Raw genomic sequence first — 26,605 nt, 5'->3', positions numbered from 1 at the left:
TAAGAATAAATGCTACTTGGAAAACATGCTATATCTGTGGTGCCGTATGTTCTGGTAAGACAGACCAGTCAAGGACACTTCTCCGAGCATCAGCTCATCTCCTGTCTTCACAAGAGATCACACTCCACAGATCAACAGCAACCTGTGGAGCTGTATCTGGACTTCATTGACACTCTAATAAAAATCTAAGTTTCCTAATGGTATAAAACCCAGATATCTAAGATTTCAATTCAAAGTAGATTTCTTTGTTACAGGACAGTTGGCTTTGCTGATGCTATAATATGTTTGGGAAAAAGAGATGAGAGGGGACATGGATGAGGATGGGAAACGAGAGATGAGGCTTCAAAAACAAGGTGTGCATTTTCCTCTGTACAGACAGAAAAAGATAGCACTTAAGTGATATTTCAATTTGAGATCAGCATAGCTTTATGCTTCAACAAGAGTGTTTCTCCTGGCATCAGTTCTGAATGTGGCTCTTACATAAGAAAAAATTTCATGGGTGAGCAATTAGAGCAACCAAGGGTTTTGTCTACAGGAGCACTTTTGCTTGGAGTACTTAATGTTCTCTAGACCTAGAAATTAGGTTGGAGGAGGGGAAAAAAAAACACAACCAACCCCAAACACCCAAACCTTAAGTCCATACATTTTTTATGTTCTTCTCCAGGCAATCAAGTGGCATTGCTTCTTCATTCCTTCACAAAGGAATCCTCCAAAGAAGGTTTGGGTTTTATAGTGCCTTGTCAGAACCCAACAGCCTCAGTAAAAAACTGATGGATCCATACCGCGTAAATGTTCAATAAAGAGCATGGCATAAGAGATGACAGTAACAAAAACAACGTGGGAAGCGAGAGACACAGTCTAAGTCGCACTTTAAAAAGGAAGTCTGAATAGTAATCACTTACCACCCCCATGATTATACAAGAAAATGATATCATCAGCAAGATAAAAGACCGTACAGAAAGCAACATTCGTTACTTCCCAACTAAAATCAGAAAGACTCAACCTGGAAACAAAAGCTTCAGCTCCTCTGTGGAAGGGTAATTAAACACAGAAGTGGTTGAACAGTAAAGGCTTTTGATTTGCCATCACATGGACATTAAAGATGCATTCAAACTTCTTTTCTGAAAGATAAACTTTCATCCAGTTAGTGGGATACGTTATTTGGCTCAGAGAGGTGGAAGTCTGAGTTTTCCTTCTGGTCTTCCATGACCAGCTGAAGAAAGGGGGTCCATCTACAAGGAACTCAACACTCCTGTAATATTTTGGGGGGCCTACTAATAGTCAAGGTCCTACCACCTCTGGATCTTTAGCAGCCTTCTTATCCTTACAACAGCTCTGTCCACAGCAGAAAGGCCCGAGTGGGTTAAGCATGGCACTTTGCTAGAAGAGCTATTCCTGTTTGCTGGCGAGATACAGTTTCTGACTCCAATCCATGGGCAAAGAGTCTTAGTAGTGCCAAGTATTATAGAGTCCAGATGTAGCTCATAACAATGACAACCAAATCTCACTGGAGGGATACAGTTTTGCATGGCACAATTCACTGCAAGTGAAAACTATGCAAGCCAAGAGAAAGATATAATCTAATTATTTCTGGCTTCTCAGGACTGAGAGAGAGGGGGAAATACAAAAGCAAACAATGCCGAGTTGCTCAATACGGAATGCTGCAATATAAAGAAGTGAAAACTCAAGCTCTGCAAAAACCACGTCAACTTTCAATAGATATGGCACTAACATATATTAATATATCTCTGACAAGCCAAGAATGTCAGATTTCCAAGCACAATATGAATCACATTAGAATTAAGAACAGCTGAGCCTGCACAGCAGATTATATAAGTATTTGTGTAGCACAGGAAATACTCAAAGCCAGCAAGTTCAGCAGTACATACTAATAGAGCTAAGAACTGTTTCACTCCATGTATCTGATAAAAAGCCACTTTACTGACAAGATAACTACAAATTAACAGAGCAGTAGATAAGACAGTGAACATCTGGGCAAAATGCAGGGGCATTTAAAACAAAGGGTCCACTCTCATTAAAAGCTGTTTTCTCACCAGGACAGAAGGAAGGCCAGTGAACTGTGAAAGCCATTCAAGTTGGGCAGACTTCTTATTTGCTCGGAATGGTAGATTTAAAAAATTTTGTAAAAATTTCTTAAGGGGAAAAATAATCAGTGTTGTACCCAAGCTTGGGGAGAAGAAAACACAAACCACAGGACTCAATCAGCAGCAGAGGTTACCTGAAGCTATTTACCAGATAGGATTGAAATTGCCCACATCTAGATCATCTTTCAAAGAAGTCTTATTTGGAATTGTTTAGTGTTTTCTAATATTGCCTGATAACAATTGATGAAAGTCATGAAGAAAGCCACCTCAGCTAGCTGCCTGCTCTACTTAAATACTCATCTTACACAAATTATACACTCATTCTTTTTGCACTCAGCTTAAATATCCTTCCACATCCTTCAACTAAAATGCTTGCCGCTTTCAAATGCCTGCAGAGATCACTCCATCCATTCCTTGGTTGTTCTGAGCACTGCTAAGCACTAGATTTGGGACTGGTGAACGTCACCGCTACACCATGCCTGAAATTCCATCATTCAAACCATCTGCTAGGATGGTTTCCTGGGGAGACAGGAAGACACAGCCCTCCTCAGTGACCAGGTGTGGAGGGGAGGTTGTTAAGAGGATGGTCAGCACTGATATCAAAGACTAAAGCTGGAAGCAAGGGAGGTCCCCATAAATACAAACACCTCCAGAACTCAAGGTAAGTAGGGACAACAAAACTCCAAAGGAAACACAACCAAACCACAAGCATCAGCCCTTTGTTCACACATGCAAGAGACCTAAGGGTGAGTTCCATCCAGCTGGGTACCTGCTTTGAACAACATTTTAGGGTCAACCTGTGAGATTGTGTAAGAGTTTCATTATGCGCTCTCTGGCAGTTTTACAAACCTGTAATCACAACACTAAATGGCAGAAACACTAGTGTAAATCCCCATCCTTAATTGCTTTGCCTGGTTCAGAGTGCAAGCTTGAATACAAGTCCTCCACTCATCAGGAGGGTGCCTCAACCACCAGAAAATAATGACTTTTTCTGGCTCACTAACCATTAAACAGCTCACACAAAGTTGAAAAGGAACAGACTCAAATACTCATACAGATTATTTTATATTAAGGACATTCAAACTTTTAAGCCCAACAACCCGCATTCCAAGCATTTCTGCAAGATCAAAAGCCACATTTTCTGGTCTCTCCCACACACAATCCTACATCTCAACTTCATCCTCCCACCAAACACCCCAGCCACTATTTTCAGACTGACTGCTCTCTAAAAATCATTTGGTTTTGCTTCCTAACACCTACATTAAAACCCATTACGAGATGAGCAGTATCCAGATAGTTGGGATGTAGATCTCAAGTTGAGCTGCTTAAGACAGGCGTGGCTTAGAAATGACATTTCAATAACCCATGTCCTACAGCTGGGCGCTGCCTCCCTGAGGTTTAAAAATCAAGCACTAGATGAAGACAAATGTGAATTTCTATTACCCCATGCAAATGCTACCCTCAGGTAGTAGGAGATGGAAGCTTAAATGTCGCACAGAACTGGCTTGCAGCTGAACAGGACAGATACGTACCTTTTCCCAGACTCACTTTAGGCTCAGACAGCTCAGTGACAAGGGCAGCTCTGTTTCAGCCAACATGATGCTACTCAAATTCACAATCTAGTATTTTAAAACACATCATGAATGGAGACTGCTGGCTGCTAGCAAGCATGTGTCGAGCAAAAAAAAAAAAAGAACCTGCTGTTACCTTGATGCATATAAATTTTCATCAGCAACAGCTTTAAAGTTAAGTCTTTAAATAAAATGAGTTTACATTTCATTGAAGATTTACTTTAACCTGCTGTATTATAACATAAGCAGATACATTAAGTTTCTCAAGATACAAAGTAGACAATCAGACTAAAACACCTCTCACCAGCTCAGGACTAGATATCAAAGCATTTCCCATCTTTCTGGAGGGCAAAGGGGGAAAACCCAGTCTGTTACTTGAGGCGAAACTCATTGGCAACCAGGGAGTCCCTTAAGGCTCCTCCACAAACAATTTCGTAATTACTTTCCAAAAATACTCTTCTCATTTGGCCATAAAGCAAGAAGCAAGACTGCAAGCTGGCCATACGTATTTTGCTCTTTCACCCTAGATTAAGTGTTGAGGAACCACCACCTTGAGTGGAGTCACAATGGTCTAAGTAGGACATGAGGACAGAATTTTGTATACTACTTCCATTAACTCTCAGTTACTTGTGACAGGACATGATCTTCTGATATATTTGGAGAGTACAAAGGCTGCAAATAAGCTCTATTTTTGCAAGTCAAAAGTGCAGAGTTATGCCCAGTTTTGTGGTCTTTAACAAGTAACAGATGCTCTTTGCTGTACATCGGTCATTTACAGGCTTACGTTTACCCATGTATAACCTACCGCCTATAAGCTTGCTTTTCATTCACCTTTCCCAAACCTTTTAGGAATATTTCATACCTGTTGAGGGATCTGCAAAACACTGCAACAGATCAAGTCAAAGTCTGGGAAATACTCTCTGTAGCATCCCTTCCTGTCAAACATACTAGCTATAAGGCTACACAAACTCCATTATACAGAAAAACCTGTTTAGAGAAGGCATAGAAATGCTTTCAGATCCTTTACATGTGCCCTCTGCAGATATGTCAAACATCCTTGTGAACACAAAGACAAGTCTTAACAGCATTCAAGACTTACCTGGGACCTCACAAACAGCAATTAGCAGCACTGGAGATCCCAGATGTGGAGGAAGCAGCTGGAATTCCGATTTCTTCGCTAGACAGCTGGAGATTTCCCAATAAAAGTCAATGCAGCTTTCGATCCCAACTTGTTGCCGTTCCAGCTGTACATTGTGGAACCTTGGGGAATGCACTGACTGAGGAATTCCTGGTAGTGTGGTTTCATAAAGTAATGTATATTTCTGGTTTGTTTCTTATTGTCATGGGAGTAAATCACGTGTTGAGCTTTACTTTGGTTAACAACATAAGTGAAATAGTAGAATCATACAGAAGAGATTCAATATGCCAGAGATATAGGAAAAGAACAAACTTGAGCCTTCCAATACTATTCCAGTTTCAAGGAACAGTATAAAGCCCTTGAGGTGGGGGTATCTCAACCAAAACAGAGGGAAGAGATTAAAGCAAAGAGAATTTAAAGGCTTCAGTTCAGGCTGTTTGGAGAACAACATGGCAGAGCCTTTTTTTTTTTGCTCATTTTCATCAGTTCCATTACTTTTGCTTTCAAAGGTACGAAAGTTTTGCTATACACTGTGGTAAAAAATTGTGTTTTGTCATACAAAATAACTACACTTCCTTATCACATCACTTGTCAACAGCTTGTAAGCTGGTGTTTTTAAAGTAGTCATTAATTGTTTTAAACTTAACAAGTGAACACTCAAACAGGAAATACGATACATAAACAGGAACAAAGTCTTTAACACAGCATTCAGTAAACACACCAGTCCGAGATTGGCTGGTCTGCTAGTAACAGTCATCAACAGCTCTAAACACAACTGTCGGCTGCACACTACATACTCACAGTGATGTTTGTATAGTTTGCTGCTGAGCAATAGAAAAAACACTTTTCCCCCTCCTACTACTCTTTAGCAGTAATGTCTTCAAATCTAGCCTCCTCCAAATTTCTAGGGTCCATACCCTACTGCAACTTTTGGTTGTATATTATTATTAGAACTGAAACCAAGCGCTTCCAGTTCCCACTTGCATGCCAGAAATATTCATATACATCCCCTGTATTCAACTTTTATTAGTAGTAAATAGACACAAAACAGATTCCACCGATCCCACTGCAAATATGACCTCTGGTCCATTTTTTCTGGTCCAAGTACATGAACTTGAGGAGGAAAGGTGAACCTTTCAGAAAATCCTGAAGTGGCTGCACTGGAATCTGAGCAGGGAAAACCCAGTTACTCACAGGTCAAGACCAGCTTTGTTCCCCCCTCTGAAGTCCAGCTCTAGAGCAAGTTTTACACTTGTATTTACTGGTAAAAGTAACATTACAATTCATGAGACACCTGTGTTTGTGGGGTAAATTTGAGTACCGAATGCATTGCCAGTATCATGTGCACCAGAGAAGGGGAAAGGAGCAGAAGAGACAGACAAACATGGAGAGAAAATGTGTAAAGTGGTATTATGTTATTAAAACATTACATTAGAAATAAACAGAACATAAACAAAAAAAAGGTTTTAACCAGGTTCAATTTTTTTTTTTTTTTAAATTCAAATTGACCCAAAGCAAAAACTTACATTGCAAAGGAAGAACAAAATACATTATGATATTGGTAACACATCATTGCATGGAAGCTAGACCTGTGGGCAGACTGCAGGTTGCTCTTGTCACAATGTCACTGGGGACTCTTGACAGATTTTGTTGAGGAAGTTAGGATCCAATTTTTTCATCTAGCCCACATCCACCCTAGTAAACACGCTACACATCCTCTTTTGCCTCTGGGTATTTATCTGATGAGTTTGTCCAGATGTATTCTCCTATGACGGCCAACTAGAGGCAGAAAACTGAATTTTCCACGCTATCCTGAGGAAGCCAGAGTTATTCCAAGTATGAGTGATAATTAGTTAAAACAAAAACAAACCAAACCAAAACAAAAAAACACACTCAAGAGCTTTTCAAACTAACAAGTATTGTCTATAATGTAAATAGTTTAGAAATATGGTAATTAAATAATCTAAAAAACACTCTTACTCTGCTGTACATTTATAAACATAAATATTTACAAAAACTTTCTGCTTTGTTTTAAAGGATGAGGTTTGCAGTTTGTTAATGATCAGAGTCTTTTACTCATATTGATTCTTTGGTGTATTTGCCAATTTTTAAGGTTTAATAAAAGTGTTCAACCGTGAATTTCAAGGTAATGGAACTAGGCTACATAACAAGTCTATACTATGCACTTTTTCCACATTCTAGTCCGAATGAAAAACAAAATTCAGTTTGTTCTTCAAAGTATTTGTGCACAATATTCAAAATAATGAAAAAGACCAGGATCCCCAATATTGAAATTTGGATAGGATTAACAATGAATAATCATACTTCACTCACACTACAGCACACGTATGACTTAAGATAGCAAATGGAACTATCAGTAGGTTTGAAGACACACATGTGCTGTGGTGCTTTGTAGAATCAAGATCAGAGAAACCAACTACAAGAGATGGCTTAGCATGGTAAGAAAGGGCAAGGGCTTCCCTCCACCTTGGGAAGGGGAGAGAGGCCAGGGTGAAAATTAATTTAAAATAAAGGTTCTTACTGGCCTGAAATGTACGTGTGTTCCCTTTAGATGTCAGTTAAATAACCAAAAAACAAACCTCAAACAATAAATAATGGAATTACACATTTCTTCATTAAATAACATTCTTGTTACCAACAAAGTCTTCCATAATTTTCTTCAGTCACAGCAACAAACAGAACAAATAATTTGCTTTAATATAGATTGAAACTAAAATATACTCTAGATTACTTAGAAAATATTACTGTAAAAATTCAGTGGGGAAGGACATTGGTTTAGACCAACTTACAAATGTAGTGAACAATGTTAAGTAATTTTTCTGAAAAAGAAAGCAATTTTAAGGTTCTGATCTCATGTCACAAAACCAAAGATTCATGCTTAAAACCTGCCAGTCAGTTCTTAACATCTGTCCTGTCTCAGAACTGAAGAGCTTAAAGACCATAACGCTCCATCTTTCTTGCTTCAAGAGGAGCCAAAAGACACCGTCAGGTGCACAAGCTCACAGGCAGCCCCCAGGTGAGCTCTCAGGTTGTCCCTGCTACACTGCCACCACCATCACACACAGCCTGAAGGTGTCCACTGCCCACACAGCGTGCTGTTAAGGCTGAGCATCCTTGCTTGCTTATGTTGCCAAGACACAAATCTTTAATCACTGATCAAGCAGACTGGGCTTGAACCAATACAAGTTGGAGAGAAAAAAGGTTCAGCATCCCATCACCAATCCTCTGAGCCATGAATCTCCAAAATAATTTACTGTTTGGAAACCTGATGCAATGCCAGGCACAATAGAGGGAGATAATCCTTGCTTGCCACAGTTCCAGTGCATCCATTAGCAGTGATAAGGTTTGTGCTCAAGGAACTGCAGCTAGGGTTATAAGGTATTAAGAGAAACTAGCACAGTTTAATATGGATATACCTGTTTCACCTTGCTTCTTATATTTTTAATATTAAATATTTTGAAAGTGACAGTGTTAAATTTAAAAGCCACCACTGTTCCTTTCACCTCCCCACTTCCACTGGTTTAACTGCTACAAAAGCACTCCTGATATTAGAGAAGCTCTTTTGGAGGCAATATGATGGCAAAACAAAGAAGAGGGCACTGGCAAGAACCTTAGGATGAGACCATAATCCCTTGAAAATAAAGAGCAGAACAACTGCACATTTCAGCCCAATCTTTTTTTGATAGCAAGTACTTCTTTTTTTATGATCAGAAACAAAATTCTTAATAGATCTTTTTAATACCTAGTAAGAATAAACACATTCAGTAGCCAAATTTCAGTACTCCTTTCAGTTGCTGCATTTAGATTAACTGAAAAATATAAACTTCTGATACAAGCAGGATTTTCCTTGCTAGTGCACATATAAACTGCATCTTAACTTCCATGCACACTCCACTTTCTAACCAGAAATAAACTGAATTTCAGAGCAATTAAAAAAAAAATCCATCACTGCTTTTAAAACAAAAGTTTGGCCAATTTCTTGTCTTTAAGTGGACACAATTTGGCTGACAACCCGTAGATAAATTTCAACTGAAAGTGAAATAAAGCAGGTTATACATTCATGAAATTCAGGGAGCAATAATGAACAGCAACTGCTGCATCGCTTTTGTAATGTCCCGTCAACACTACAGCAAGGCAGCAGTTGCTGCTCTCACAAATAATGCACCGAGACTAAACGAGGAATAGTGTGTGGTGGAATCACACATAAGGGGAAAACACATCAGAAAGATTATTGCACAGTAGGCACTGTATGAGAAACAGAATACATCGGCTTCAAAAAACCTAAATTTGTTTACTCTAAAGTTAATGTAAAAAATACAGAGGCTATGCCTCTTTGTAGTGTACTGTCACTGTTAAAAACAGACTTAAAAACTACCAGTCATTTAACAGGGAATGTCAGGAAAGAAGAGGGCCTGAATCTTACGGGCATCCCAACTACAGTAAGTAAGAAAATAATAATATATAAAAAAGCCAATGTATAGACCCTCAAATTGAATAGGGTAACTGCATTTTTCCTTTAATTTCCAAATTATATTCATACAGTACCCTAGGACACGTTGATTATCAACTCTTCCCTCTACCCTGCAAAAACATACATCTTGGCAGAGACAAGAGTCCCAACAGACAACAGGACTCTTAAGGTCTTTACCGGTATCCTTTTGAGGACTGGTGCCTTGATTTCCAATCTTTATTTTCTTGAATAATTGCTCTGCATGCCAATTCAAAACACCCACTTCCCTCGAGAGGCTACCTTCCATCTCCACTGCAAGTCTGCACACTTAATGTGAAAACAAACAAACAAACAAACAAACAAAACTACAGCAATTTTTAAAATGTAACATCGTATAGAAAGCTTGGACCTTGCAAACTTGGACCAAGAAACCAAAAATTAAGACCTTCTAGCGTGTGGTATAAAAAAACCCAAGGAAGTGTATATCTGCCTTCTGACTTCACAGAAAAATCAGAATTTGCATAGGATATACTTTGTGCAAGGCAACAAGCCTCTTCAGTATCTGGAATATAACTAATCTTGCTCAGAGTTCTCCTCTTCATGGATATCAGATATCATCAAATTTGTGTTTTAAGTAGTCTTTCATGACCTTGGCAATGGGTAGTTCATCAAGTAGTTTTAGGTTTTGAAGGCCTATACACTGACGGATTTTAATTCGGCATAGATCTTGCAAGTTTCTGGGCTGTCCTGAAAAGACAAAAGGAACACATAAAAGTGACCACATTTTAAAAGAACTTTAAGAGATCATTTACTCAGTAAAATCAGAGACCATTGCTGTGTTCTAAGATGCAGAGGGAAGGGAAAAATTACGAGAGAAAAGGGTGGAAGCTGATACTTTTCTGATGGACACCAAAGAAATTGAGGGATGAATCCTAGAAACATTTTTACATGCACATAATTTTACAGATGCCAGTGTAAAGTGACATTATCCACATGAGGATTCCCATGAGGTGGCAACATATGCTTAAGCATTGTAGAACAGCCTAATTCCTCCATTTAACTTTTTGTGGGTTTTTTTTCTATCCTTATAACACCTGGCGAGGGGCGGGGGGGGGGGGGGGGGGACGACGGACCCTCTGTATTGCTTCTTTTCGAATATTAGGATAAGGTCTCCTGTGTTCAACTGCAACAGGACTAGGCAGTTCCCTTAGAGAGTGAGGCTTTATAAAAGTTATTCAAGGATCGCATGGCAGAGTTAGATTGTTTTCTCCCTTCTAATGACAAGATGAAGCCTTCAGGTTTTGGATGCAGCTGTAACCTCATCAAACAGAAAGAGATGAAAATATGGAGCTAACCATTGTTCACAGAGGAAAAACTTTAGCAACACTGCATGAACTTCAGAATTTCTGCCAAAGATGTTTCCAAAATAATGAGTTCCCTTTCAAACTCATTCTTAGCAGGAAACTACTTGAACACCTTGAGAAACAGTCCCTCATGCAACACAGCATCAGGAAGGTTAATTTAGCCTTCTATCTGAATGTACCCAGTAACCATCCCAAGGAAGAAAGAGGGAAACAGCAGAACAACAGACATTGAGAAATCCTGTCCCCATACACCCTTCCAGCTTTCAGCATCAGTGCCTCTGGGCTTTCCTAAACCAGAGATTGCACATAGATCTGTGTCTTTAAAAGCTGTGAATGGCCTGTCCTTTGTAAATCTAATGTTTTTTGAACCCATTCATACTTCCAGTATCTAAAACATCCTGCGGCAACACATTTCACAACATAAATTATTTGTTGGCTGGAAAACTACAAAGTACTTTTATTTATTTCAGATCTGCTTCCTGATGGCTTCATTGCGTGTCTACCATTCTTTGAGTTACAAAAAACCCAAACAACAACACCAGAATAATTGTTCTCAAGGCAGTCATGGTTTTACATACCTTTATATCAATCTCCATCCTCCATTCACGCTTGGTACCTCTTTCCAAAGCTGAAGTCTCTATTTAATAACCTGCTACCAAGGGAACCACTCCAAACCTCTGACCAAACTAGCTGCCTGCCTTTGTACTTTTTCCTCATTCTGCCAAATCTTATGAAATTATCCCAATAACACATTGAAGCTGTGCAAATCAATATTTTGGTTGACTTCACTATGTCATGGCCTGGGAAAAAAAAGTAGTAACAAGAAGTTTGCACAGTTATGGCACCTGATGACTGTCAGAGTCAAGATGCTCAGCACTATGAACAACGTAGGTTGTTATGCCGGTACCAAGATAATCTGTTGCCAACAGAGCAACTCACTGCAGTCTTTTATTATCTGTCTAAACGTTAATGGCAAAAGATGGTGCTTGCTTTGTAAAGAAAGGCATAGCAATTTTACTGAGCCTACTGCTTGAAATCAATCATTTCTTTAAAAAGTAGCACAAAACAACAAAAGCGACTTTAAATAACTTAGATGGACATTTCCAATTGGCTTTCCTGAACTGCTACCAATTAAGCAGGGTTATTTTGAAAGAGAAAATGCTTTCTGTACGGAGCTGCGACACAGGCAGGCTTTGTGGTGGCCAGTAGGATGCCAACAGCTCACCGGGCACAAACCTGTTCGGGCTGTCCCTTCTTCTATCCTCCTCCTAATAAGCAGCAAACTTTCTATCAGCTAAACAGTCACTGACATCATGAGTTTATTAGACTTTTCTGGTAAGCACAGAGTAAAAAGATTATGAAACTAGTTCCTGTTTTCTACTTTGGGCATTTTGTATGTGGTTTCAGTTATCCTTTACAGAGAGTTCCCCCTCTTTTCTCCTGCATGAGTTTCTCTATACAAATGGGCTGACAGACAGGTATACACTGGGATTTATCTTAAGCACTAAAATTATCTGAGGTAAGCTAGCAGAAGTAATACACAAAAATAGTCTCAGCTTTTAAAGAAATTAGATTTGAAATTAAAGAGCATGAAAGATTGAGTTTCTTTCATATAAGCGTAAAATACTTTTATTACACTTTTCACCACAGTATCTCAATGTCAATTTATTTTTAATTATATCCTTCAACCATGACTTAGAACACAGATCATCAGTTACTTTGTCCACTGGTAACCGCTTTTTAGTGCTAAGAAAATCTTCCGAGCATTTTTTTTTCCACCTGAAGGAATGGATTGATACAACTCAGATAACAGCTGAATGCTCAAGCTTCAGGGAAAGAAAATTTACTTTGGGTAAGAAACCAAGCAGAGGAATCTTCACGGTGATAAAAAAATAGTTCTAATGCTTTAAATATGAATGCAAACTGGGTTCAGAAAGGATGCATATTTCCAAAAGTTAACTGCAAACAGCAGTGTTAGAGGGTATAGAGGACTAGGGATCTATATATGTATTTTCTGTAGTAGAGTACACAATAATACAGCTGCGAGACACTGATTTCTGGTTTCAGAAATGAATGCCTTTTAATTAACATCCTACGCGGTTTTTGAGAACAAAATGGAACAGACAACTTAAAATACCCAGAAGAAATTGGTCATCAGTTAATTCAAACAGACCTGATTATCAACTGTATGACATTTTCCCCTGATAAGCCTAAAAATATTTCCTGGGAATGTGTTAACAATGGACATTTCCAGTGTTAAGCACCAGTTGCTACATCTAGTGGCTGCTAGTGTCTTAGGTCACGCCTTGCAAATTCCAGGGTTATTAATGCATTTGTGATTTATTAGAAACGGTGTCTAGAACACTTACTCATTCTTGGTTGCATCTGAATGAAAGAGAAAAAAAATAAAGGATTACAGACCGATGTCAGTGAACCTTGGTTTGGCAAATGAAAAATGTTATTAGTAATTTGGCAAAGTAAGACAAGTTAAATGATGAATAAAGTTCTGTTTCAAATTGATTAGGAAGTAGCAACTCCGGTTACATCCTGCATCACAAGTTTAGAAAGTTATTTTGGCAAATAAGCTAGAAAAGAAAAGAATTAGAGAGGAAAAAATCCCAAGCCAAAAACATAAAAGAGGAAAGATTGACCTAATTACCACCATCATGCAAAACAGTGAGATAAAACTACTGATCACCTCAAAAAAACCCAACACATCCCTGATCCAGTCTCAAAAGGACACCTTGGTGTCAGCAGTGCCGTTAGTCTGGTGAAGCTTGTTAGACTGCTACACAACCAGAGTTTAACACCAGCCACTCTTGTAGAGCTAAAGGTTTGTCAATGTGTTCACCAGAACAAGTAAGATAACTTCAGTCAACTTATTTTGCAAGCTTTATAGTGATAATCAAATAAATTAGAAGCATTAAGTACAGGAAAAAGAGATGCATAGTTCATGTTTTGTCCTCCACAGCACGTGCTATGTACAGTAATGGAAAGCAGAAACCCCCACCAATGCACTTCTTGTATATAGTTTGCCAATCATGATGGAGAAGTTTCTTTCAAAGAGAGGACAAATAAAACACAGCCCTGTAAAATAAAGAGGACTTGTTTTTCAATTTTTTTTTCCTCTAGAGGCAGCAGACTTCAGTATGTATAAAAGTCAACCACTTTCCTATTTCAGTTCTTCAACTGCTTACAAAGTACATTTGAGGGTTTTTCCCCCCTAAATAATTATTATTTAACTTAAATAATCAAATAAACATTTTAAATTATTATTAATAGATTGGCCTACTCTGGTAAGGCAATGGAGAGTAATAAAAAGCATGTTTTAACAGCAAGAAATTACTACAATTAATCCTGAATTTCCACTCAATACTTAATTCCTTTCCTTTTTTTGCAGTTTCAAGATTTTTATGCTGTTGCATCTGGAAATGCACAAAAAAAAATGTATTTCATCATAACAACTGCTCTGCAACTTATGCATTTAGACCTGTGTCTGCCCATTTTTCCCATGCATTCCATGATCTCCATGAATTAAAACACTAATTCATCTATTAAGTCTATATTTAAGGATCATTAAGGTATAATATTAGCCCTAGTATCTCTGATAACACTGATTTTTAGGGATTTTCACTCACTTTTAAGCAGAAGTGTTGTAAAGGTGAAAAGGGGAATCCCTACCACTTTCCTCCACTGAAGCTACAAGAGTATCTCCACAAAGAAAATCATGAACTGACCCAAGAGAAAACTTAGGAGTAACTGAAATTAATATACTTATAGGATGACAGAAGATTCTCTGATATAGCGTTCTACCTACTAAAAATACAAAGTACTTTTAAAAGCAAACAGTGTCCTTGGGTTTGAAGTTGATAGGCGATTTCTGAAGAAGTTAAAAAAAGAAAAATAACATCAGTAACATTTCAGAAGTTTGCCACAGCTTTCCCTGCAATATTAATTTCTCTAGAAAAAACCTTATCTGCCTCCCCTGTGAATAACAAAAGGCTGAAAAGAGTAGCAAGAAACCATTAGGTAGTTTCTTTTTAGCTACAAAGGAAACTTAAAAAGTTTTGTGAAACATTAAACTAAAAAAAAAAAAGTAAAGTGAGGCTGAGGTACTGCCAGCAGCAGCTCAGTTCCTCTGGAGTATGGGAAAAAGTATTTATATCTGCAGCCGACTCTGAAATAATCCACCTCTTTCCATAACTGTGAAGGAACTTGGCTATTGCCAGCAATTAAATTTAGTTAAGATTTTATTGCCTTGTGTGTATGTGCATTTAAAAACTGAATTTAACTGAACTTTTCAACTGGAAACTCACACCCACCAGGCAAGAAACAGATAGATAAGGATGCACAAACAGGATCGTACTGAAAGGATGCGATCACCTAGCAAATCATTGCAACAGGATTTGCTGTCTGAGCAATTTAGGAAATGTCTTGTCTTGTACTCCTGTGTGAAAAAAAAGCAACAGCAGAATAACTACAGAGCATAGTTGGGTTTCTAGCATTCAAAGTGCTAGAAAAAACCAGCATCAATATTTTTTGATATTGATACTGAAATATCCGACCTGAAATACATATTAGTAAGACACGCAGGGGTGAACACATAAAGAAGAAGAATGACACAGAGAGACCATTCACTGAGAAAGTGAGAGAACTCCTGGAACCAGTACTGAGCTCAACAGGACAAAGATAGCTTTTAATTCTTTTTTAACTGCATATCATACAAATATCTTTAAAAGTTCTAGTTTAACTTTCGCTCAGTGTGGCTTTGTCATAATACCTGAGCTTGAAGCATGTTTTCATTGTTCTTTGAAAAATAATTCTCCACAATGAGTTTTTGATGTCTATTAAATTTCAGTATTTCTGGCACAGAAAACATGTACCAAGGAAGAGCGTATTTTGGATTGAAAATTTATACATGGAAAAGCAGAATGCCAGCGAAGCTCAGTGTTAAGTATAGCAGGTGCATTTAGCAATGAAATAAAGATTAAAACAAAAAAAAAAAACTTACACAAAAGTATGTAAGTATTTTGTAACATTTATATAAATTCAGTCCTACCAAAATTGCTACAGAAATTTGGCTAAGAATTTCAATACCAAATGTTTACTTGCTGTGTCCTAAAAATAAAGTGTTCTAAAGATAAAGACAGGCTTAAGATGCATTGTAACACTATTTTCACATTATAACAGAGTGCAGCATAGGTGAGCAAATGTGTGGGAGGAGAGGTAGCTGTATCTTACAAGCCACATGCAAAAAAATATGTATTTTTAATTTTATTTTAATGCAGGCCTCTTGAAAAACTCTTCCAAAATATACATCTGCAAATAGACAGATAAAAATCATCCAACGGCTTAATATAAACTGCACTCTGAGTTAGTAGCTACATTTTTCAATATCACACTGGACAATTCTGAGTTGAGAATGAATCAGCTATTTCAAAGGTAGCTGACCTCTTTTCTAGAAAAAAAGAAGCCAGTCCTGTGTCTTTACAAAGATATAAAAAAACCCTCTACTGGTCTTCAACAAACAGGTACTTGCAATCTGCAGAAAGTAAACATGATTCAGATAGTTTTGTTAATCACTGATTCAGCTAAAATGAAAATTATGAAATAACCCTCTTTCCCTCATTCCCTGCATAACTCTGGATAACAAAGCAAACCACATCCACTAGTGCAAGATTTCCAGCAGCACCCAACAAAGCAGTCAAAACCTGCAATTCCAGTAAAGTTCCTCTATGTTATAAGAAACACGAAGATACTGTTTCCCTTGCAATTATCCACGTAATAAAATATGTGGAAATCCACTAAATTCACTACAACACTTCTATATTCTTAGAAGTTTAAATTATGCAGACTGTTTTTAAAATGTTCTTCCAATTAAAAAAAAAAAAATTCTTGTGAAAAGATATCCTTATGTAGCAAAGGAATAGAGACAAAGAAACTATAAGGATTTCCTTAACAGGACTTCTGTCTAAGATTTTCTGCACATTTACAGTACTATATAAATCTGAACACAAAATTACGCTCGAGTCAAAGTCAAAGATTTGCCCTTTGAAAAATTAAATAAAAAGGAATGCAGACGAAATATTTGTAGTATAATTCATTTGGTAACCTTTAGATCTTGTTCCAGATCTGAAATTAGTTCTTTGATACCTGTTAACATACATGCTACATTACACTGCTATGGCTGTATCCATTTACTTAGTTATTTGCCTCCACACAGACAAGGAGCTCGCATCACTAGTCATAGACTCTCTTGTTCACTATGGTATCTGAATGGTGATTAAATTAAATGAGAGCTATGGGAAGGGGGAAGGGTTCAAGCTTTTTTAATTTCCCTTTCTGAAATCATAACTTAATTTCTAGTATCTTAAAGTTAATTTAAACCTTTAAATATTTTTCTACCTCTTGCATTTTCCCCTACCTCCAGCATTCATTTTTTAATGAATTTTAATATTCTCAAATCCCATTCAATTTCAGCTTCAACATAAATCATTCCAGCCAGGACTGTAACCGCACATTTTAATTCCAGAGACATTTAAGTTACCAAAAAAAAAAAAAAAAAAAAAAAGTACCTGTATACATCTCTGTCTTCATTTATATTATACACCTGCAGCTCTCAATTTTGCGTTAGTAGATTCCAAGCTTAACCTTTTAACAATCCCAAAGACGCAGGTTCAGATCTCAAAACTGAAGCATTATACTGAAGTGCTCAAAAAAACCCTCTTTATCAAAAACTATTTCCTGTTTTACCATCAAATACACTCTTCAAAACTCTGGATGCACATATAAAAGGTACAGCTACAGATTTCTATATTAAGGTCTTCATACAACGTTCAAATAAACAAGCCAGAAATTCCCATTAAGCCCTACAGCCAAGGCACTGTTACCAACCACAAAAGAGAATTTCAGGAAAGCTTCTATCGGAACTCTCTTAAACTTTTATACATGCTTCTAGTAAATACAGATTGCAATAGACTCAGAAATAATTCTTTCCCAAAGTGCCACAGCGCGAAATTTCAACAATTCCCTGCATGCAGTCTGATCTAATTGGGAACTCTGCTACAAAAATCCAGCTCACTTGTTACTAATTTCATCTCTCCTACACCATCTTATTAAAGTGATTACTCATGAAAACTGTAGAAGGCAGTGCTTGGATATTTATAATAAGGACAGAGTCTGCTTATAGCTGTTTGTAAACATGTATTCCTATTAATTTTGCTCAGAAGTACAAAGCTGAAGCGTTTTTGTCAGCATTAGTCCGCCCTCCTTTCCCAGCTCCCCATCAGCACAAAACCAGGCTAGTTCCAACACTGCTACACTGGCCACAAATTTAAAGCTACTTTTTTTTGTAGCAGAATTTACTTCCACTTAACAGTAAGACCTTAAGGTTATGGAATCTGCAACCTAAAAATAAGTTACAGTACCAGTTTCCCACTTTCTGAATTAGTCTTTAGACATTAAGGAAACATTTAATTTACCTCAGACTTCATGCTTACTGATACATCTTAAGACTGCAAAAAACTGCCAGTCTGGATATTATATCCTCTACATAAATCCCTGACAGCACTATTATATAGCAAGAGGCTTCCAAAAAGGAAACCAAAGAGAAAATCACTGGCATGCAAAGGGATCCACAAATTAAAACAAAATCTATTAGATGTCTGTATTTCTTACTATCAACTTGCACTTTTCCAATAATTCTGTTTAGATTTCAGATAAAAGCAAAAACACCACCACAAATCATTAAAACAAAAATGAAATTCCAAGTGCTTATTTGTGTTAGATACTGACAGCAGAACTGAGCTGATTCACCCCCATCCCACACTACATTTCAGTTACTTTACAGAATACATACGGTGCTGAATTCTCATTAAGAACTACCACATAAAAAAAAATTAAAACCAAAACCAAACTCTAAGTGAAAAAAGGATACATGAGATACCCCACCTTCTGCAGCTCAAAGCTCATACTAGTAGGATGATAATTTATCAGGCCATCCTAACATGTTTGAATTAGCAAACTTCTGCTAACTGCTAATCCGCAATTCCTAAATGCTTTAGGCAATACTGTAACTATGAAACACTTAAGCATTCCGCACTGAAGGAGAGAGGGAATGAGAACTTTCAGTAGATCCAGTACACCAAAAACTGATAATCAAGAGTAACCAAAATATTAGGAGCCTGATACTCTTTTTAAATATCAGAAGTCACAATAAGTTAAAATCTCATGTTTCAAAGACATCAACAAAATCAAATCAAAGCTGCACAGGACATGATACCCCTTCAAGCTGCACAAATGAACCGTGCCATTTTCTTGTCTGGTGTAGGGGAGAAAGGGAGAGAGAACGTGGAGAACACAAAGCAGCAAAAGTTCTTTTCTGACCCAGTCATAATGCCAGATGAGAAAGCCAGTGACTGCAGAGTATTTCCATGACGATTAAAAAAGCAAAAGACACTAAAAAACAAACAAAACCCCAAACCCAAACATCTTATGTGCTAAGGCCATTAATAAAATCAGATTTTACAGTTCAGTTTAAAAAAGCTCATGCTTCCTGTAGATGTTTAAACAAAACTAATTTAAACAACATATGCTTAGCATTAGCACCTTTACCAAATAAAAGATTCCCCGTATCACAATCCCTTCACCTTCCCAAAAACTTTCTAGTGCATTTAAATAGCACCAAGGGGCAGAGAGGAAGCATTTTTTTTTCTGGGGCTAAATTCAAAGAAGGCTTTTAGAGGACACTGTGTCCTGTGATTAACTTCTCTTACATACATACTTGTCACTTCTTGTAAGAAATCCAGACAGGGTCGGCTACTTCCAGAAATACTTATTGAAACAGCCAGTGGGGTCTGTCCTTCATAGTTCCTTGTGTTAGTGTCTGCTCCGTAATTATACAACATTTGTGCACAAAGCACATCATCTCTAAGAGCAGACAAGTGTAAGGGTGTCTGTCCATCTTCCAAGCGACCCAAGTTTGTATCTGCCCCTCTCTGAAGGAACATGCGGCAATAAGAGTGATTGCTTTTGATCACAGCGTATCGTAACAGGAAACCATTTTGAATGTCGATGTTGGCATTGTGATCCAGAAGGATTTTCACACAGCTTGACCTCTCTCGGATAATGGCCAGCTGAAGCGGTGTAGTACCTTTATCACTGAGCGGATCAACCTCAGCCTTGAACTCCAACAGGAGCCTGACAAATGAGTCTCTGCCATAGTGGGCTGCTACATGGAGGGGAGTCCAACCATCGTTGCTCTTTGCATTAATAATGTCACTTCTATATTCAGATTCCAACATCAAGCGTGCAATCCTCGCTCGGCCATGCATGGCTGCATAATGCAGAGCAGTGAAGCCTCCAATTAAGTCCTTAACTGTGGGATCAGCTGAAGTTAAAATAAAATTAAAAAATAATTAGAAAGCATTACAGTAATCCAGTGCTGAAAAAGAATAATCAAAGGGATGAATGTTAGTCTTTTCAGGCATAGCATGACAAGATTTTTTTGTACTTCAAATTAATTCTTGGTTTCATGAACATGCTATTACAAAAAACTTAAGCTATTTTAAGGAAAGCTACACAAAAATATACTTTTTCTTTCACATACATGTTTCCATTTGACAAAGTTTTCCACATCTTCCTAGCACTCTTAGGCTAATTACTCAAATCCTGTCCGTCCAGTTTTCCTCTAGTTCTGCAATATTACATTTCTTTCTCAATGTTCAGCTTTTATTTTTCCTTGTGTTGCTTCTTTCTCTTAAAAAGAAGCATGTGTAGAAACATCTGCTGTCCCAAATTGCGGATGTTTTGTGGTCTGGCAGCATTGTATTGTTTTTAGGGTGTAATGCTGTATTAGGTAAAATGTTTCTATGTGGTCTGCAGGATTTCCAAAGCATGTAGGATGTATGTTGTTTTAGATTGTCTTGATAAAGTCTTTTTTTATAGATGATGAATCTGTTCTGAATTTATCGTTCTACAAAAATTTAAGATTTTACAAGAATGTTAGCGTCCACTTACTGAAGGAAAAATGTCAGTGCAGAAAACAAACGATTACACAGATACTCCTCCCCCCACCCCCTGCACACAAAATTCGGCCAGATTTATGAATTTAAAAATTAAAATAATCAAATTGATTTACTTAATTTCCTCAGGACACCCAAACTTGTAAAGCAAGCAACTACTCCCATGTAACAAATTAATTACTGAAGCAAAAGTGCCTGCCTCATTATCATTTCTCAGCTAGAGAACAAGCCAGGCTGCGAGGTTTCTCCTTCCACCATCCATAGATGCTGACTGTTGGACACTGGAAGGTACAAATCACAGTTTGGAAGCTTGAGGCACTTTCCTAACCAAAGTCTCCTAGCTGGCAAGGAAAGATACTACCCGCATAAGACACTGGCCTTAAGCTGATGTGTTTTCAGTACTCTATTAATTGAAATAACTGCTGGGGTCTGTCCTTCACACTTGCTTGTGTTGTTTCCTGCTCTGTAACCACACAATATTTGCGCACAAAGCACATCATCCTAAGATCAGACAAATGTAAGGGTATCTGTCCACCTTCCATAACCTTGAGAGCCCTACCATTGCATCCTGGCACACCGAATTGTTTATTTTCCTCATTTGCATGTACTGCCCTTAAAAGTAAATTCACAACAATCTGGGAAAGAAGAACAGGATACTAATCACAGAGGTTTAAAACAAACTTGGCTGAAGGCTATGAAGATCCAATGCTCGCAAACATGCCTCAAGAGAAGCACTTTCTCTCCTGTTCTATGTAAAGAGGGCAGAGTTTTCTGCCCAGTGGCCATCACATTCAAACACGAGAGAAGAGGATGGGTGATGCCATTTTGGGTCTCAAAATTCAGACTTCCTTGAGTTAAGTTCACAATACAATATGATTTGCAAGCCAGTTTAGTCTGAATACACAAAGGTTCTAGCACAAAACAACAGGACTAAGCTTCCCAATACAGACTTCCTGTGACCACATTCAGATAACACAGAGAGGTAGCCATCATACCCAAACAAAATAACTGGGAAGGAGGAGTACAGAACACAGCTGCAAAGGTCACCTAGCAACTTTAAGGACATTTCAAAATGCAGCAAAGTGAAGACTGAGGGGAGGAAAACAAAAAAAAAAAATCCCAAAACCCAAAACACAGATTAACACAGCCTGACTACACACAAATAAAATGTGAGAACTGCCCCTAGTTCACAGAACAGGAATGTAGAAATAAGGAGAGAAAGTAACAAGAGAAAGATTAAGGAAAGTTTAGTCCCCTAGCAGTGACAGCCTTCCTAGTCTTCAGCGAAAAGCTGAAGTTTCAGTGCCCTGTAAAGTTACACTAACCTGAGTTAATGTCATGGAGGAAGCATCCATGAGTTGGCAGGAAAATTAAGTCAGTGACTGAATCGGTGGTTCCTAACCTGCACTACGATGATCACCAAAATATAGCAAAGAATCAGTACAACCCACAAAGTCATTAAAACAAAGATACTATTTCAAAGCAATGTTTGCTTGCTCCCACACTCCTCCTTCACACTGCTCAGACTATTCTACATTATCTCCTGAGTGATGATAAACAGAGTGAGCAGCATAAGCGTGAGAACTAAGATGCAGAGAAATAATACAGTTTGAAAGGCAGACTTAAGGAGAAAGGTGGATCTAATGGAAAGGCAACAGCAGCAGCCAGGGCCATTTTCCACAAAAAAACAGTTTGAAAAAAAAAAATCATGTTGTGCCTTCTCTCTTCCATGCTGCACAGGGTATGCAGGTCAGTCATTTCTACCCCACAACTGAGGTGCACGATATTGCCGCTAGCCTCCTTAGTCTATGCTACATTCAAATTCAATCAGATACATCTCAACTTTTGTGTATGCAAGTATATGCATTTTTATACCAGTTGTAATCAAAATGCAACAATTTACTTACAGCATGAGGATGCCCTTTACCTATAGTTTTAAGTACCTTTCCATGCCTTCCCTACTCCAAAAATTTCACTGCTTTTGACTGCTAAAGTGAGCCAAAAAAACACTAAGTCACTTAAGAGAAGTGTCTCAACAAGAAAAGGAAAAAAAGCCTCTCAGCTGGTCAACCAGGCAATACAAACAACCAACCTTCCAAAGGTAAACTTAGCAGCAAACCCTCATGATAAAAATACTGTAAGCCTCATTAAACCTACGGGCTTCTAGTGAGCTAGTAGAACCAGTCTCCCCTTCCACTAGGGGATCAATTTTAATGGGACCAAACTCCAGTCAATGTCTTGCTGCCATCTCCTGGAAAGCTTTTGAACTTCACAAGGGCTTTTAGCGGAGGTTGGTCCTGTATTACATTGCATATGACTTCTGTCCCTTTCGTTCCTGTGTTAACAAAAGTAACACTACAAAGCGGATGCTGTCTTAAGAACTTGGGTTGCAGTGGGTTGCTTTGCTTGCTTGTTTTAGAAGGTTTCAGAACTGTTATTGCTGTAAAGTTAATTCTGTCCCCTTGGAGCACAAGTAAAGTAGAAACGAACTGGGAATGATTCTCAGCTTACCTTTCAGAATCTGCAGTGGAGTACACCTGGTACAAGCCTATTTAACTAGGGATGAAGCCAGCACTTGAAAGTATTTCTTTACCTTGCCTCCATCCTGACTGTCAAACAACTATTTTTATTTCTTTTCAAGTTTCTCACTAATTTGGGGAGAGTAAAACCTTGAAGTACAAACAGCTCATTTTGGTCACCTCTGGTGTTCTTAAATATAAGGTATAATACAGTGACATACATCTTGAACTGCCTATCGAGGATACCAAATTGCTGCAATCAACTTCACTTGAGGTTGAAAAACCTGCAACACAATCACATTTAGATTATTTTGCTTCACGTTAAAGTTGGGCACCTAACCCAGTCACTCGAACTCTGCTGGTGATGAGGCTAATACCGTACTCCAGAGGATACAGAGATTCCTAAAAGACAGTCTAATACTTTAGAGTGTCAATTTACAGCTCAGTGGGACAATTTCCCTCCTCTCATAATGCCTTCATTAGGTCACTCTATCACAGTCTAAGCTGGGAAGCAACAGTTGTGGCTTCATAAAGTACTTCTATTATTCCAAGCTTGCTTCCCCTAAACAGGACTTAATTCTGACCACAAAGTTTAGAAACACGGCTAACATACAGCTTCTGTTCTGAATGTTCTCCGGCAACATTGGTACATCAAGACCTCCAGGAAAGCATTACTGTTCAGACACAGAAACACTTTATGAGCTGGTTTATAGGGGGATGAACATTTGGCATTCTCTAGTTTCTCTCAGATTCTGCATGACCTTACTAAAATTTAGATACTTTGCAGCCAAAACTAAAAATAAATAAATACATCTCTTTGGCTAATTCCCTCTCTTACTCTTCAGTTTCCAGGAGCTTTAGTGATTCATTCCTTCACTTCACCAGAAACTGTCCTACTCAATTACTATTGAGAAGATACTGCCAAGGAACAGCTAACAACTACGCACTTTCAAGGCTTTAGCTGCTTGTAATGTTAACAGTGGTGGTTGGGGATTAATATAACGTAGTTCTTGTCCAGCATTGGATTATCTGTCTCAATATGTCATTTTGAAAGTAAAAAAAAAAAAAGTATACCAAAGGAGAAAGAAAGGTTTGTTACACAAAAAAACAAGATTATGAAAAACTAAACTCCCCATTCTTGTGTTGCTTTCCCATTCTGCTTTGTGGCTCCAGATTGTCTCTACAGGCGGAAACAGCTGGCTTCACAGAACCTTCACTTTATTAAAATGAGACAAATCCACTAAGAAAGTCAAATTCACTATTTTTCATTAAAACTGAGTTTCATATAGTTCTGATAAACTTTCTGCATTTCACCACTTGATGAAGAATATTTATTACCTGACCTATTACCTCTGCATCTAGTTGGTATTTCTGCTGGCTTCATCCTTTAGGCTAGACGGGGTTTTTTAATGCATTTTCCCCATCTATCTGTGTCTACTTACTCAGCAGATTTATAAAAAGCTTCCTTAATTCCATTACCTCCACTCCAACCACCCAATCTGCATACACAATGGTGTCCTCTGGCTCTTTCCTGTGCTAGCGAGCAATGATGGAAGAGGAGAAAAAGCAAAAGCAGAACGTGGCCAAGGCCATGACTCCCATAAGCAGGTACCTTTTCCTTCCAGGTCAATGACCAGATTCTTTCTCAAACCAAACTCTGTTTCCATCCCCCACCATACAACACTACGTCAATAGTCTTCCAGCACCTCAGATCTGAGACATAGCACTCTACCCACAGCAACAGCCCAGCATGGTTTTAATTCCTGTACTATGAAAATACTTCTAGCTCTGCTAAGCTTCATCATCCCTCTAGACAGCAACAACCCACTGCCCCTTCCTTCCCGCTAACGTCTCTGTTCCCCTCTTTCCTCCAGAACTCCATCCATTCCCTCTAACCATCTTCTTTATTACTAATGTATATATATACTCAGCTCAATACCCTGTTTACTGTAAGATTCACACCAGAAAATTACTTTTTCCTTCACCCCAATACCATTTTGGTCTGCAGGGATTAAGCACCAACATCAAAATAATCCAGTTTTTGAGAGGGAGGAAGGTGGAGACTATGTGAAGCAGTGTAGATACAAACCTCTCCCTAATGAGGCAGGCATGATTAACTCAGCTTTTAAAAGTCAGTTCATTCACTGCTTAATAGCTCATTTGTAACATTATTATGTTTTAAAGACTCATTATCTTTCATGCCTCTGTTTTGAGGGAAAACAAGGCAAGGCATAAAACAGTGCCAGTTTTCTGAACTGAGGCTCAGCTACAGGAAAGCTGCCGCAGATGACTAACCCTCACACTATTTGTTACTCAACTTTCTAGTCCTGGTGATTAAATGCTATAACGCTTCCAGAACAAGGATATTTCATTACAGGCAGTTTTCATGAGGCATCAGATTCAGCTGGTACTTCATACAGGAAAGAGTAACAACAAAAATGGAAAGCAAAACACTGAATCAGCAGCTATTTAATACCAAAACCCATACAATGAAGGTACATAGGAATACATAAGGGTTTGGGTTTTTTTAGATCATCTTTAAGTTTACAGAATTAAAATCAACATATTTCAAGACTTACAGCCTGAAAGTTTTAAATTATAAAACTGAAGGCTTGAGGTTACCCAAGTATATTATTTATATTTAAAAAGTAGAGTTTAAAGTTAGTTATAAATGCAATTTAGTAGCTTTTGCCCCTCTTCCAATAGGTATACGGGAGTCTGCCAATATTACATGGTTAGCATCTGTAGTAGGTATAACAACAGGATCCAGCTGTTAAGGCTGTATTTTACTACTGCTTTTAAAGAACGTACCACCAATTGTGCTAATACCACAGACTATTAATGCCACTGAGTTTCAAGGGTGAGCCATACCTCTGACAAATACTGCGATACACATAAGAAGCCCATAGAGCCCCAAACAAAGCATCAGAAGGACAACTTCAGTTCCCTAGGGACTGAAAACATCTTAGTTCACAACCCATTTGATAATACCAGTGCTAGAATACAGGATGCTGTTCTTCAAAGCACTAACGAGAATGTGGACATCTATTGTTTTTTATTCCTCCTCTCCAGTGTCACATTAAAAGATTAAGACTATGTATTTCTAAAACTTCAGGCAGCCTTGGAAGAAGCTATAGCAAAATGAAATCCTGCCTGTACCATCTGAGGGGTAATCACCATCACCAAGTGAGTCTATCACTTAAACTAACAAAACTCAACCAGTTCTTGAAAGAAAACAAACTTCGCTACAGACAGATGCAGAGGTGTAAACTGAACTGGACTAGCTAACACTAAAGTCCTTGCACAAAGAGTACTCTTTTAGTAGACTAGGTTAAATCCTATAAAAAAATGTAGTCTTTAACACAACTTATTAACTTACTTGAGAATCATGAATCAAATTTCCCTAGGAACTCAA

General features: G+C 38.1%; 1 protein-coding gene across 3 annotated transcripts in view; it reads right to left on the bottom strand.

Moving 5' to 3' along the window:
* Positions 1 to 5,883: 5,883 nt before the first annotated feature.
* The window catches only part of ASB7 (ankyrin repeat and SOCS box containing 7), a 29,776-nt gene continuing 9,054 nt past the window's right edge, over positions 5,884 to 26,605 (bottom strand). For all 3 annotated transcript variants that reach the window (XM_069867155.1, XM_069867157.1, XM_069867156.1), the window contains 2 exons: positions 19,432 to 20,037; positions 5,884 to 10,032 (listed from right to left, as the gene is read on the bottom strand). In XM_069867155.1, the coding sequence (XP_069723256.1) occupies positions 9,893 to 10,032; positions 19,432 to 20,037 (746 nt within the window). In that variant the 3' untranslated portion in view covers positions 5,884 to 9,892. The remainder of the gene's footprint in view (positions 10,033 to 19,431; positions 20,038 to 26,605) is intronic.

Source organism: Phaenicophaeus curvirostris, chromosome 12 (assembly GCF_032191515.1).
Source record: "Phaenicophaeus curvirostris isolate KB17595 chromosome 12, BPBGC_Pcur_1.0, whole genome shotgun sequence".
NCBI classification, from domain to species: Eukaryota; Metazoa; Chordata; class Aves; order Cuculiformes; family Cuculidae; genus Phaenicophaeus; species Phaenicophaeus curvirostris.
The sequence above is the reverse complement of the archived record's forward strand: the minus strand, read 5'-3'. Positions and strand labels throughout refer to the sequence as shown.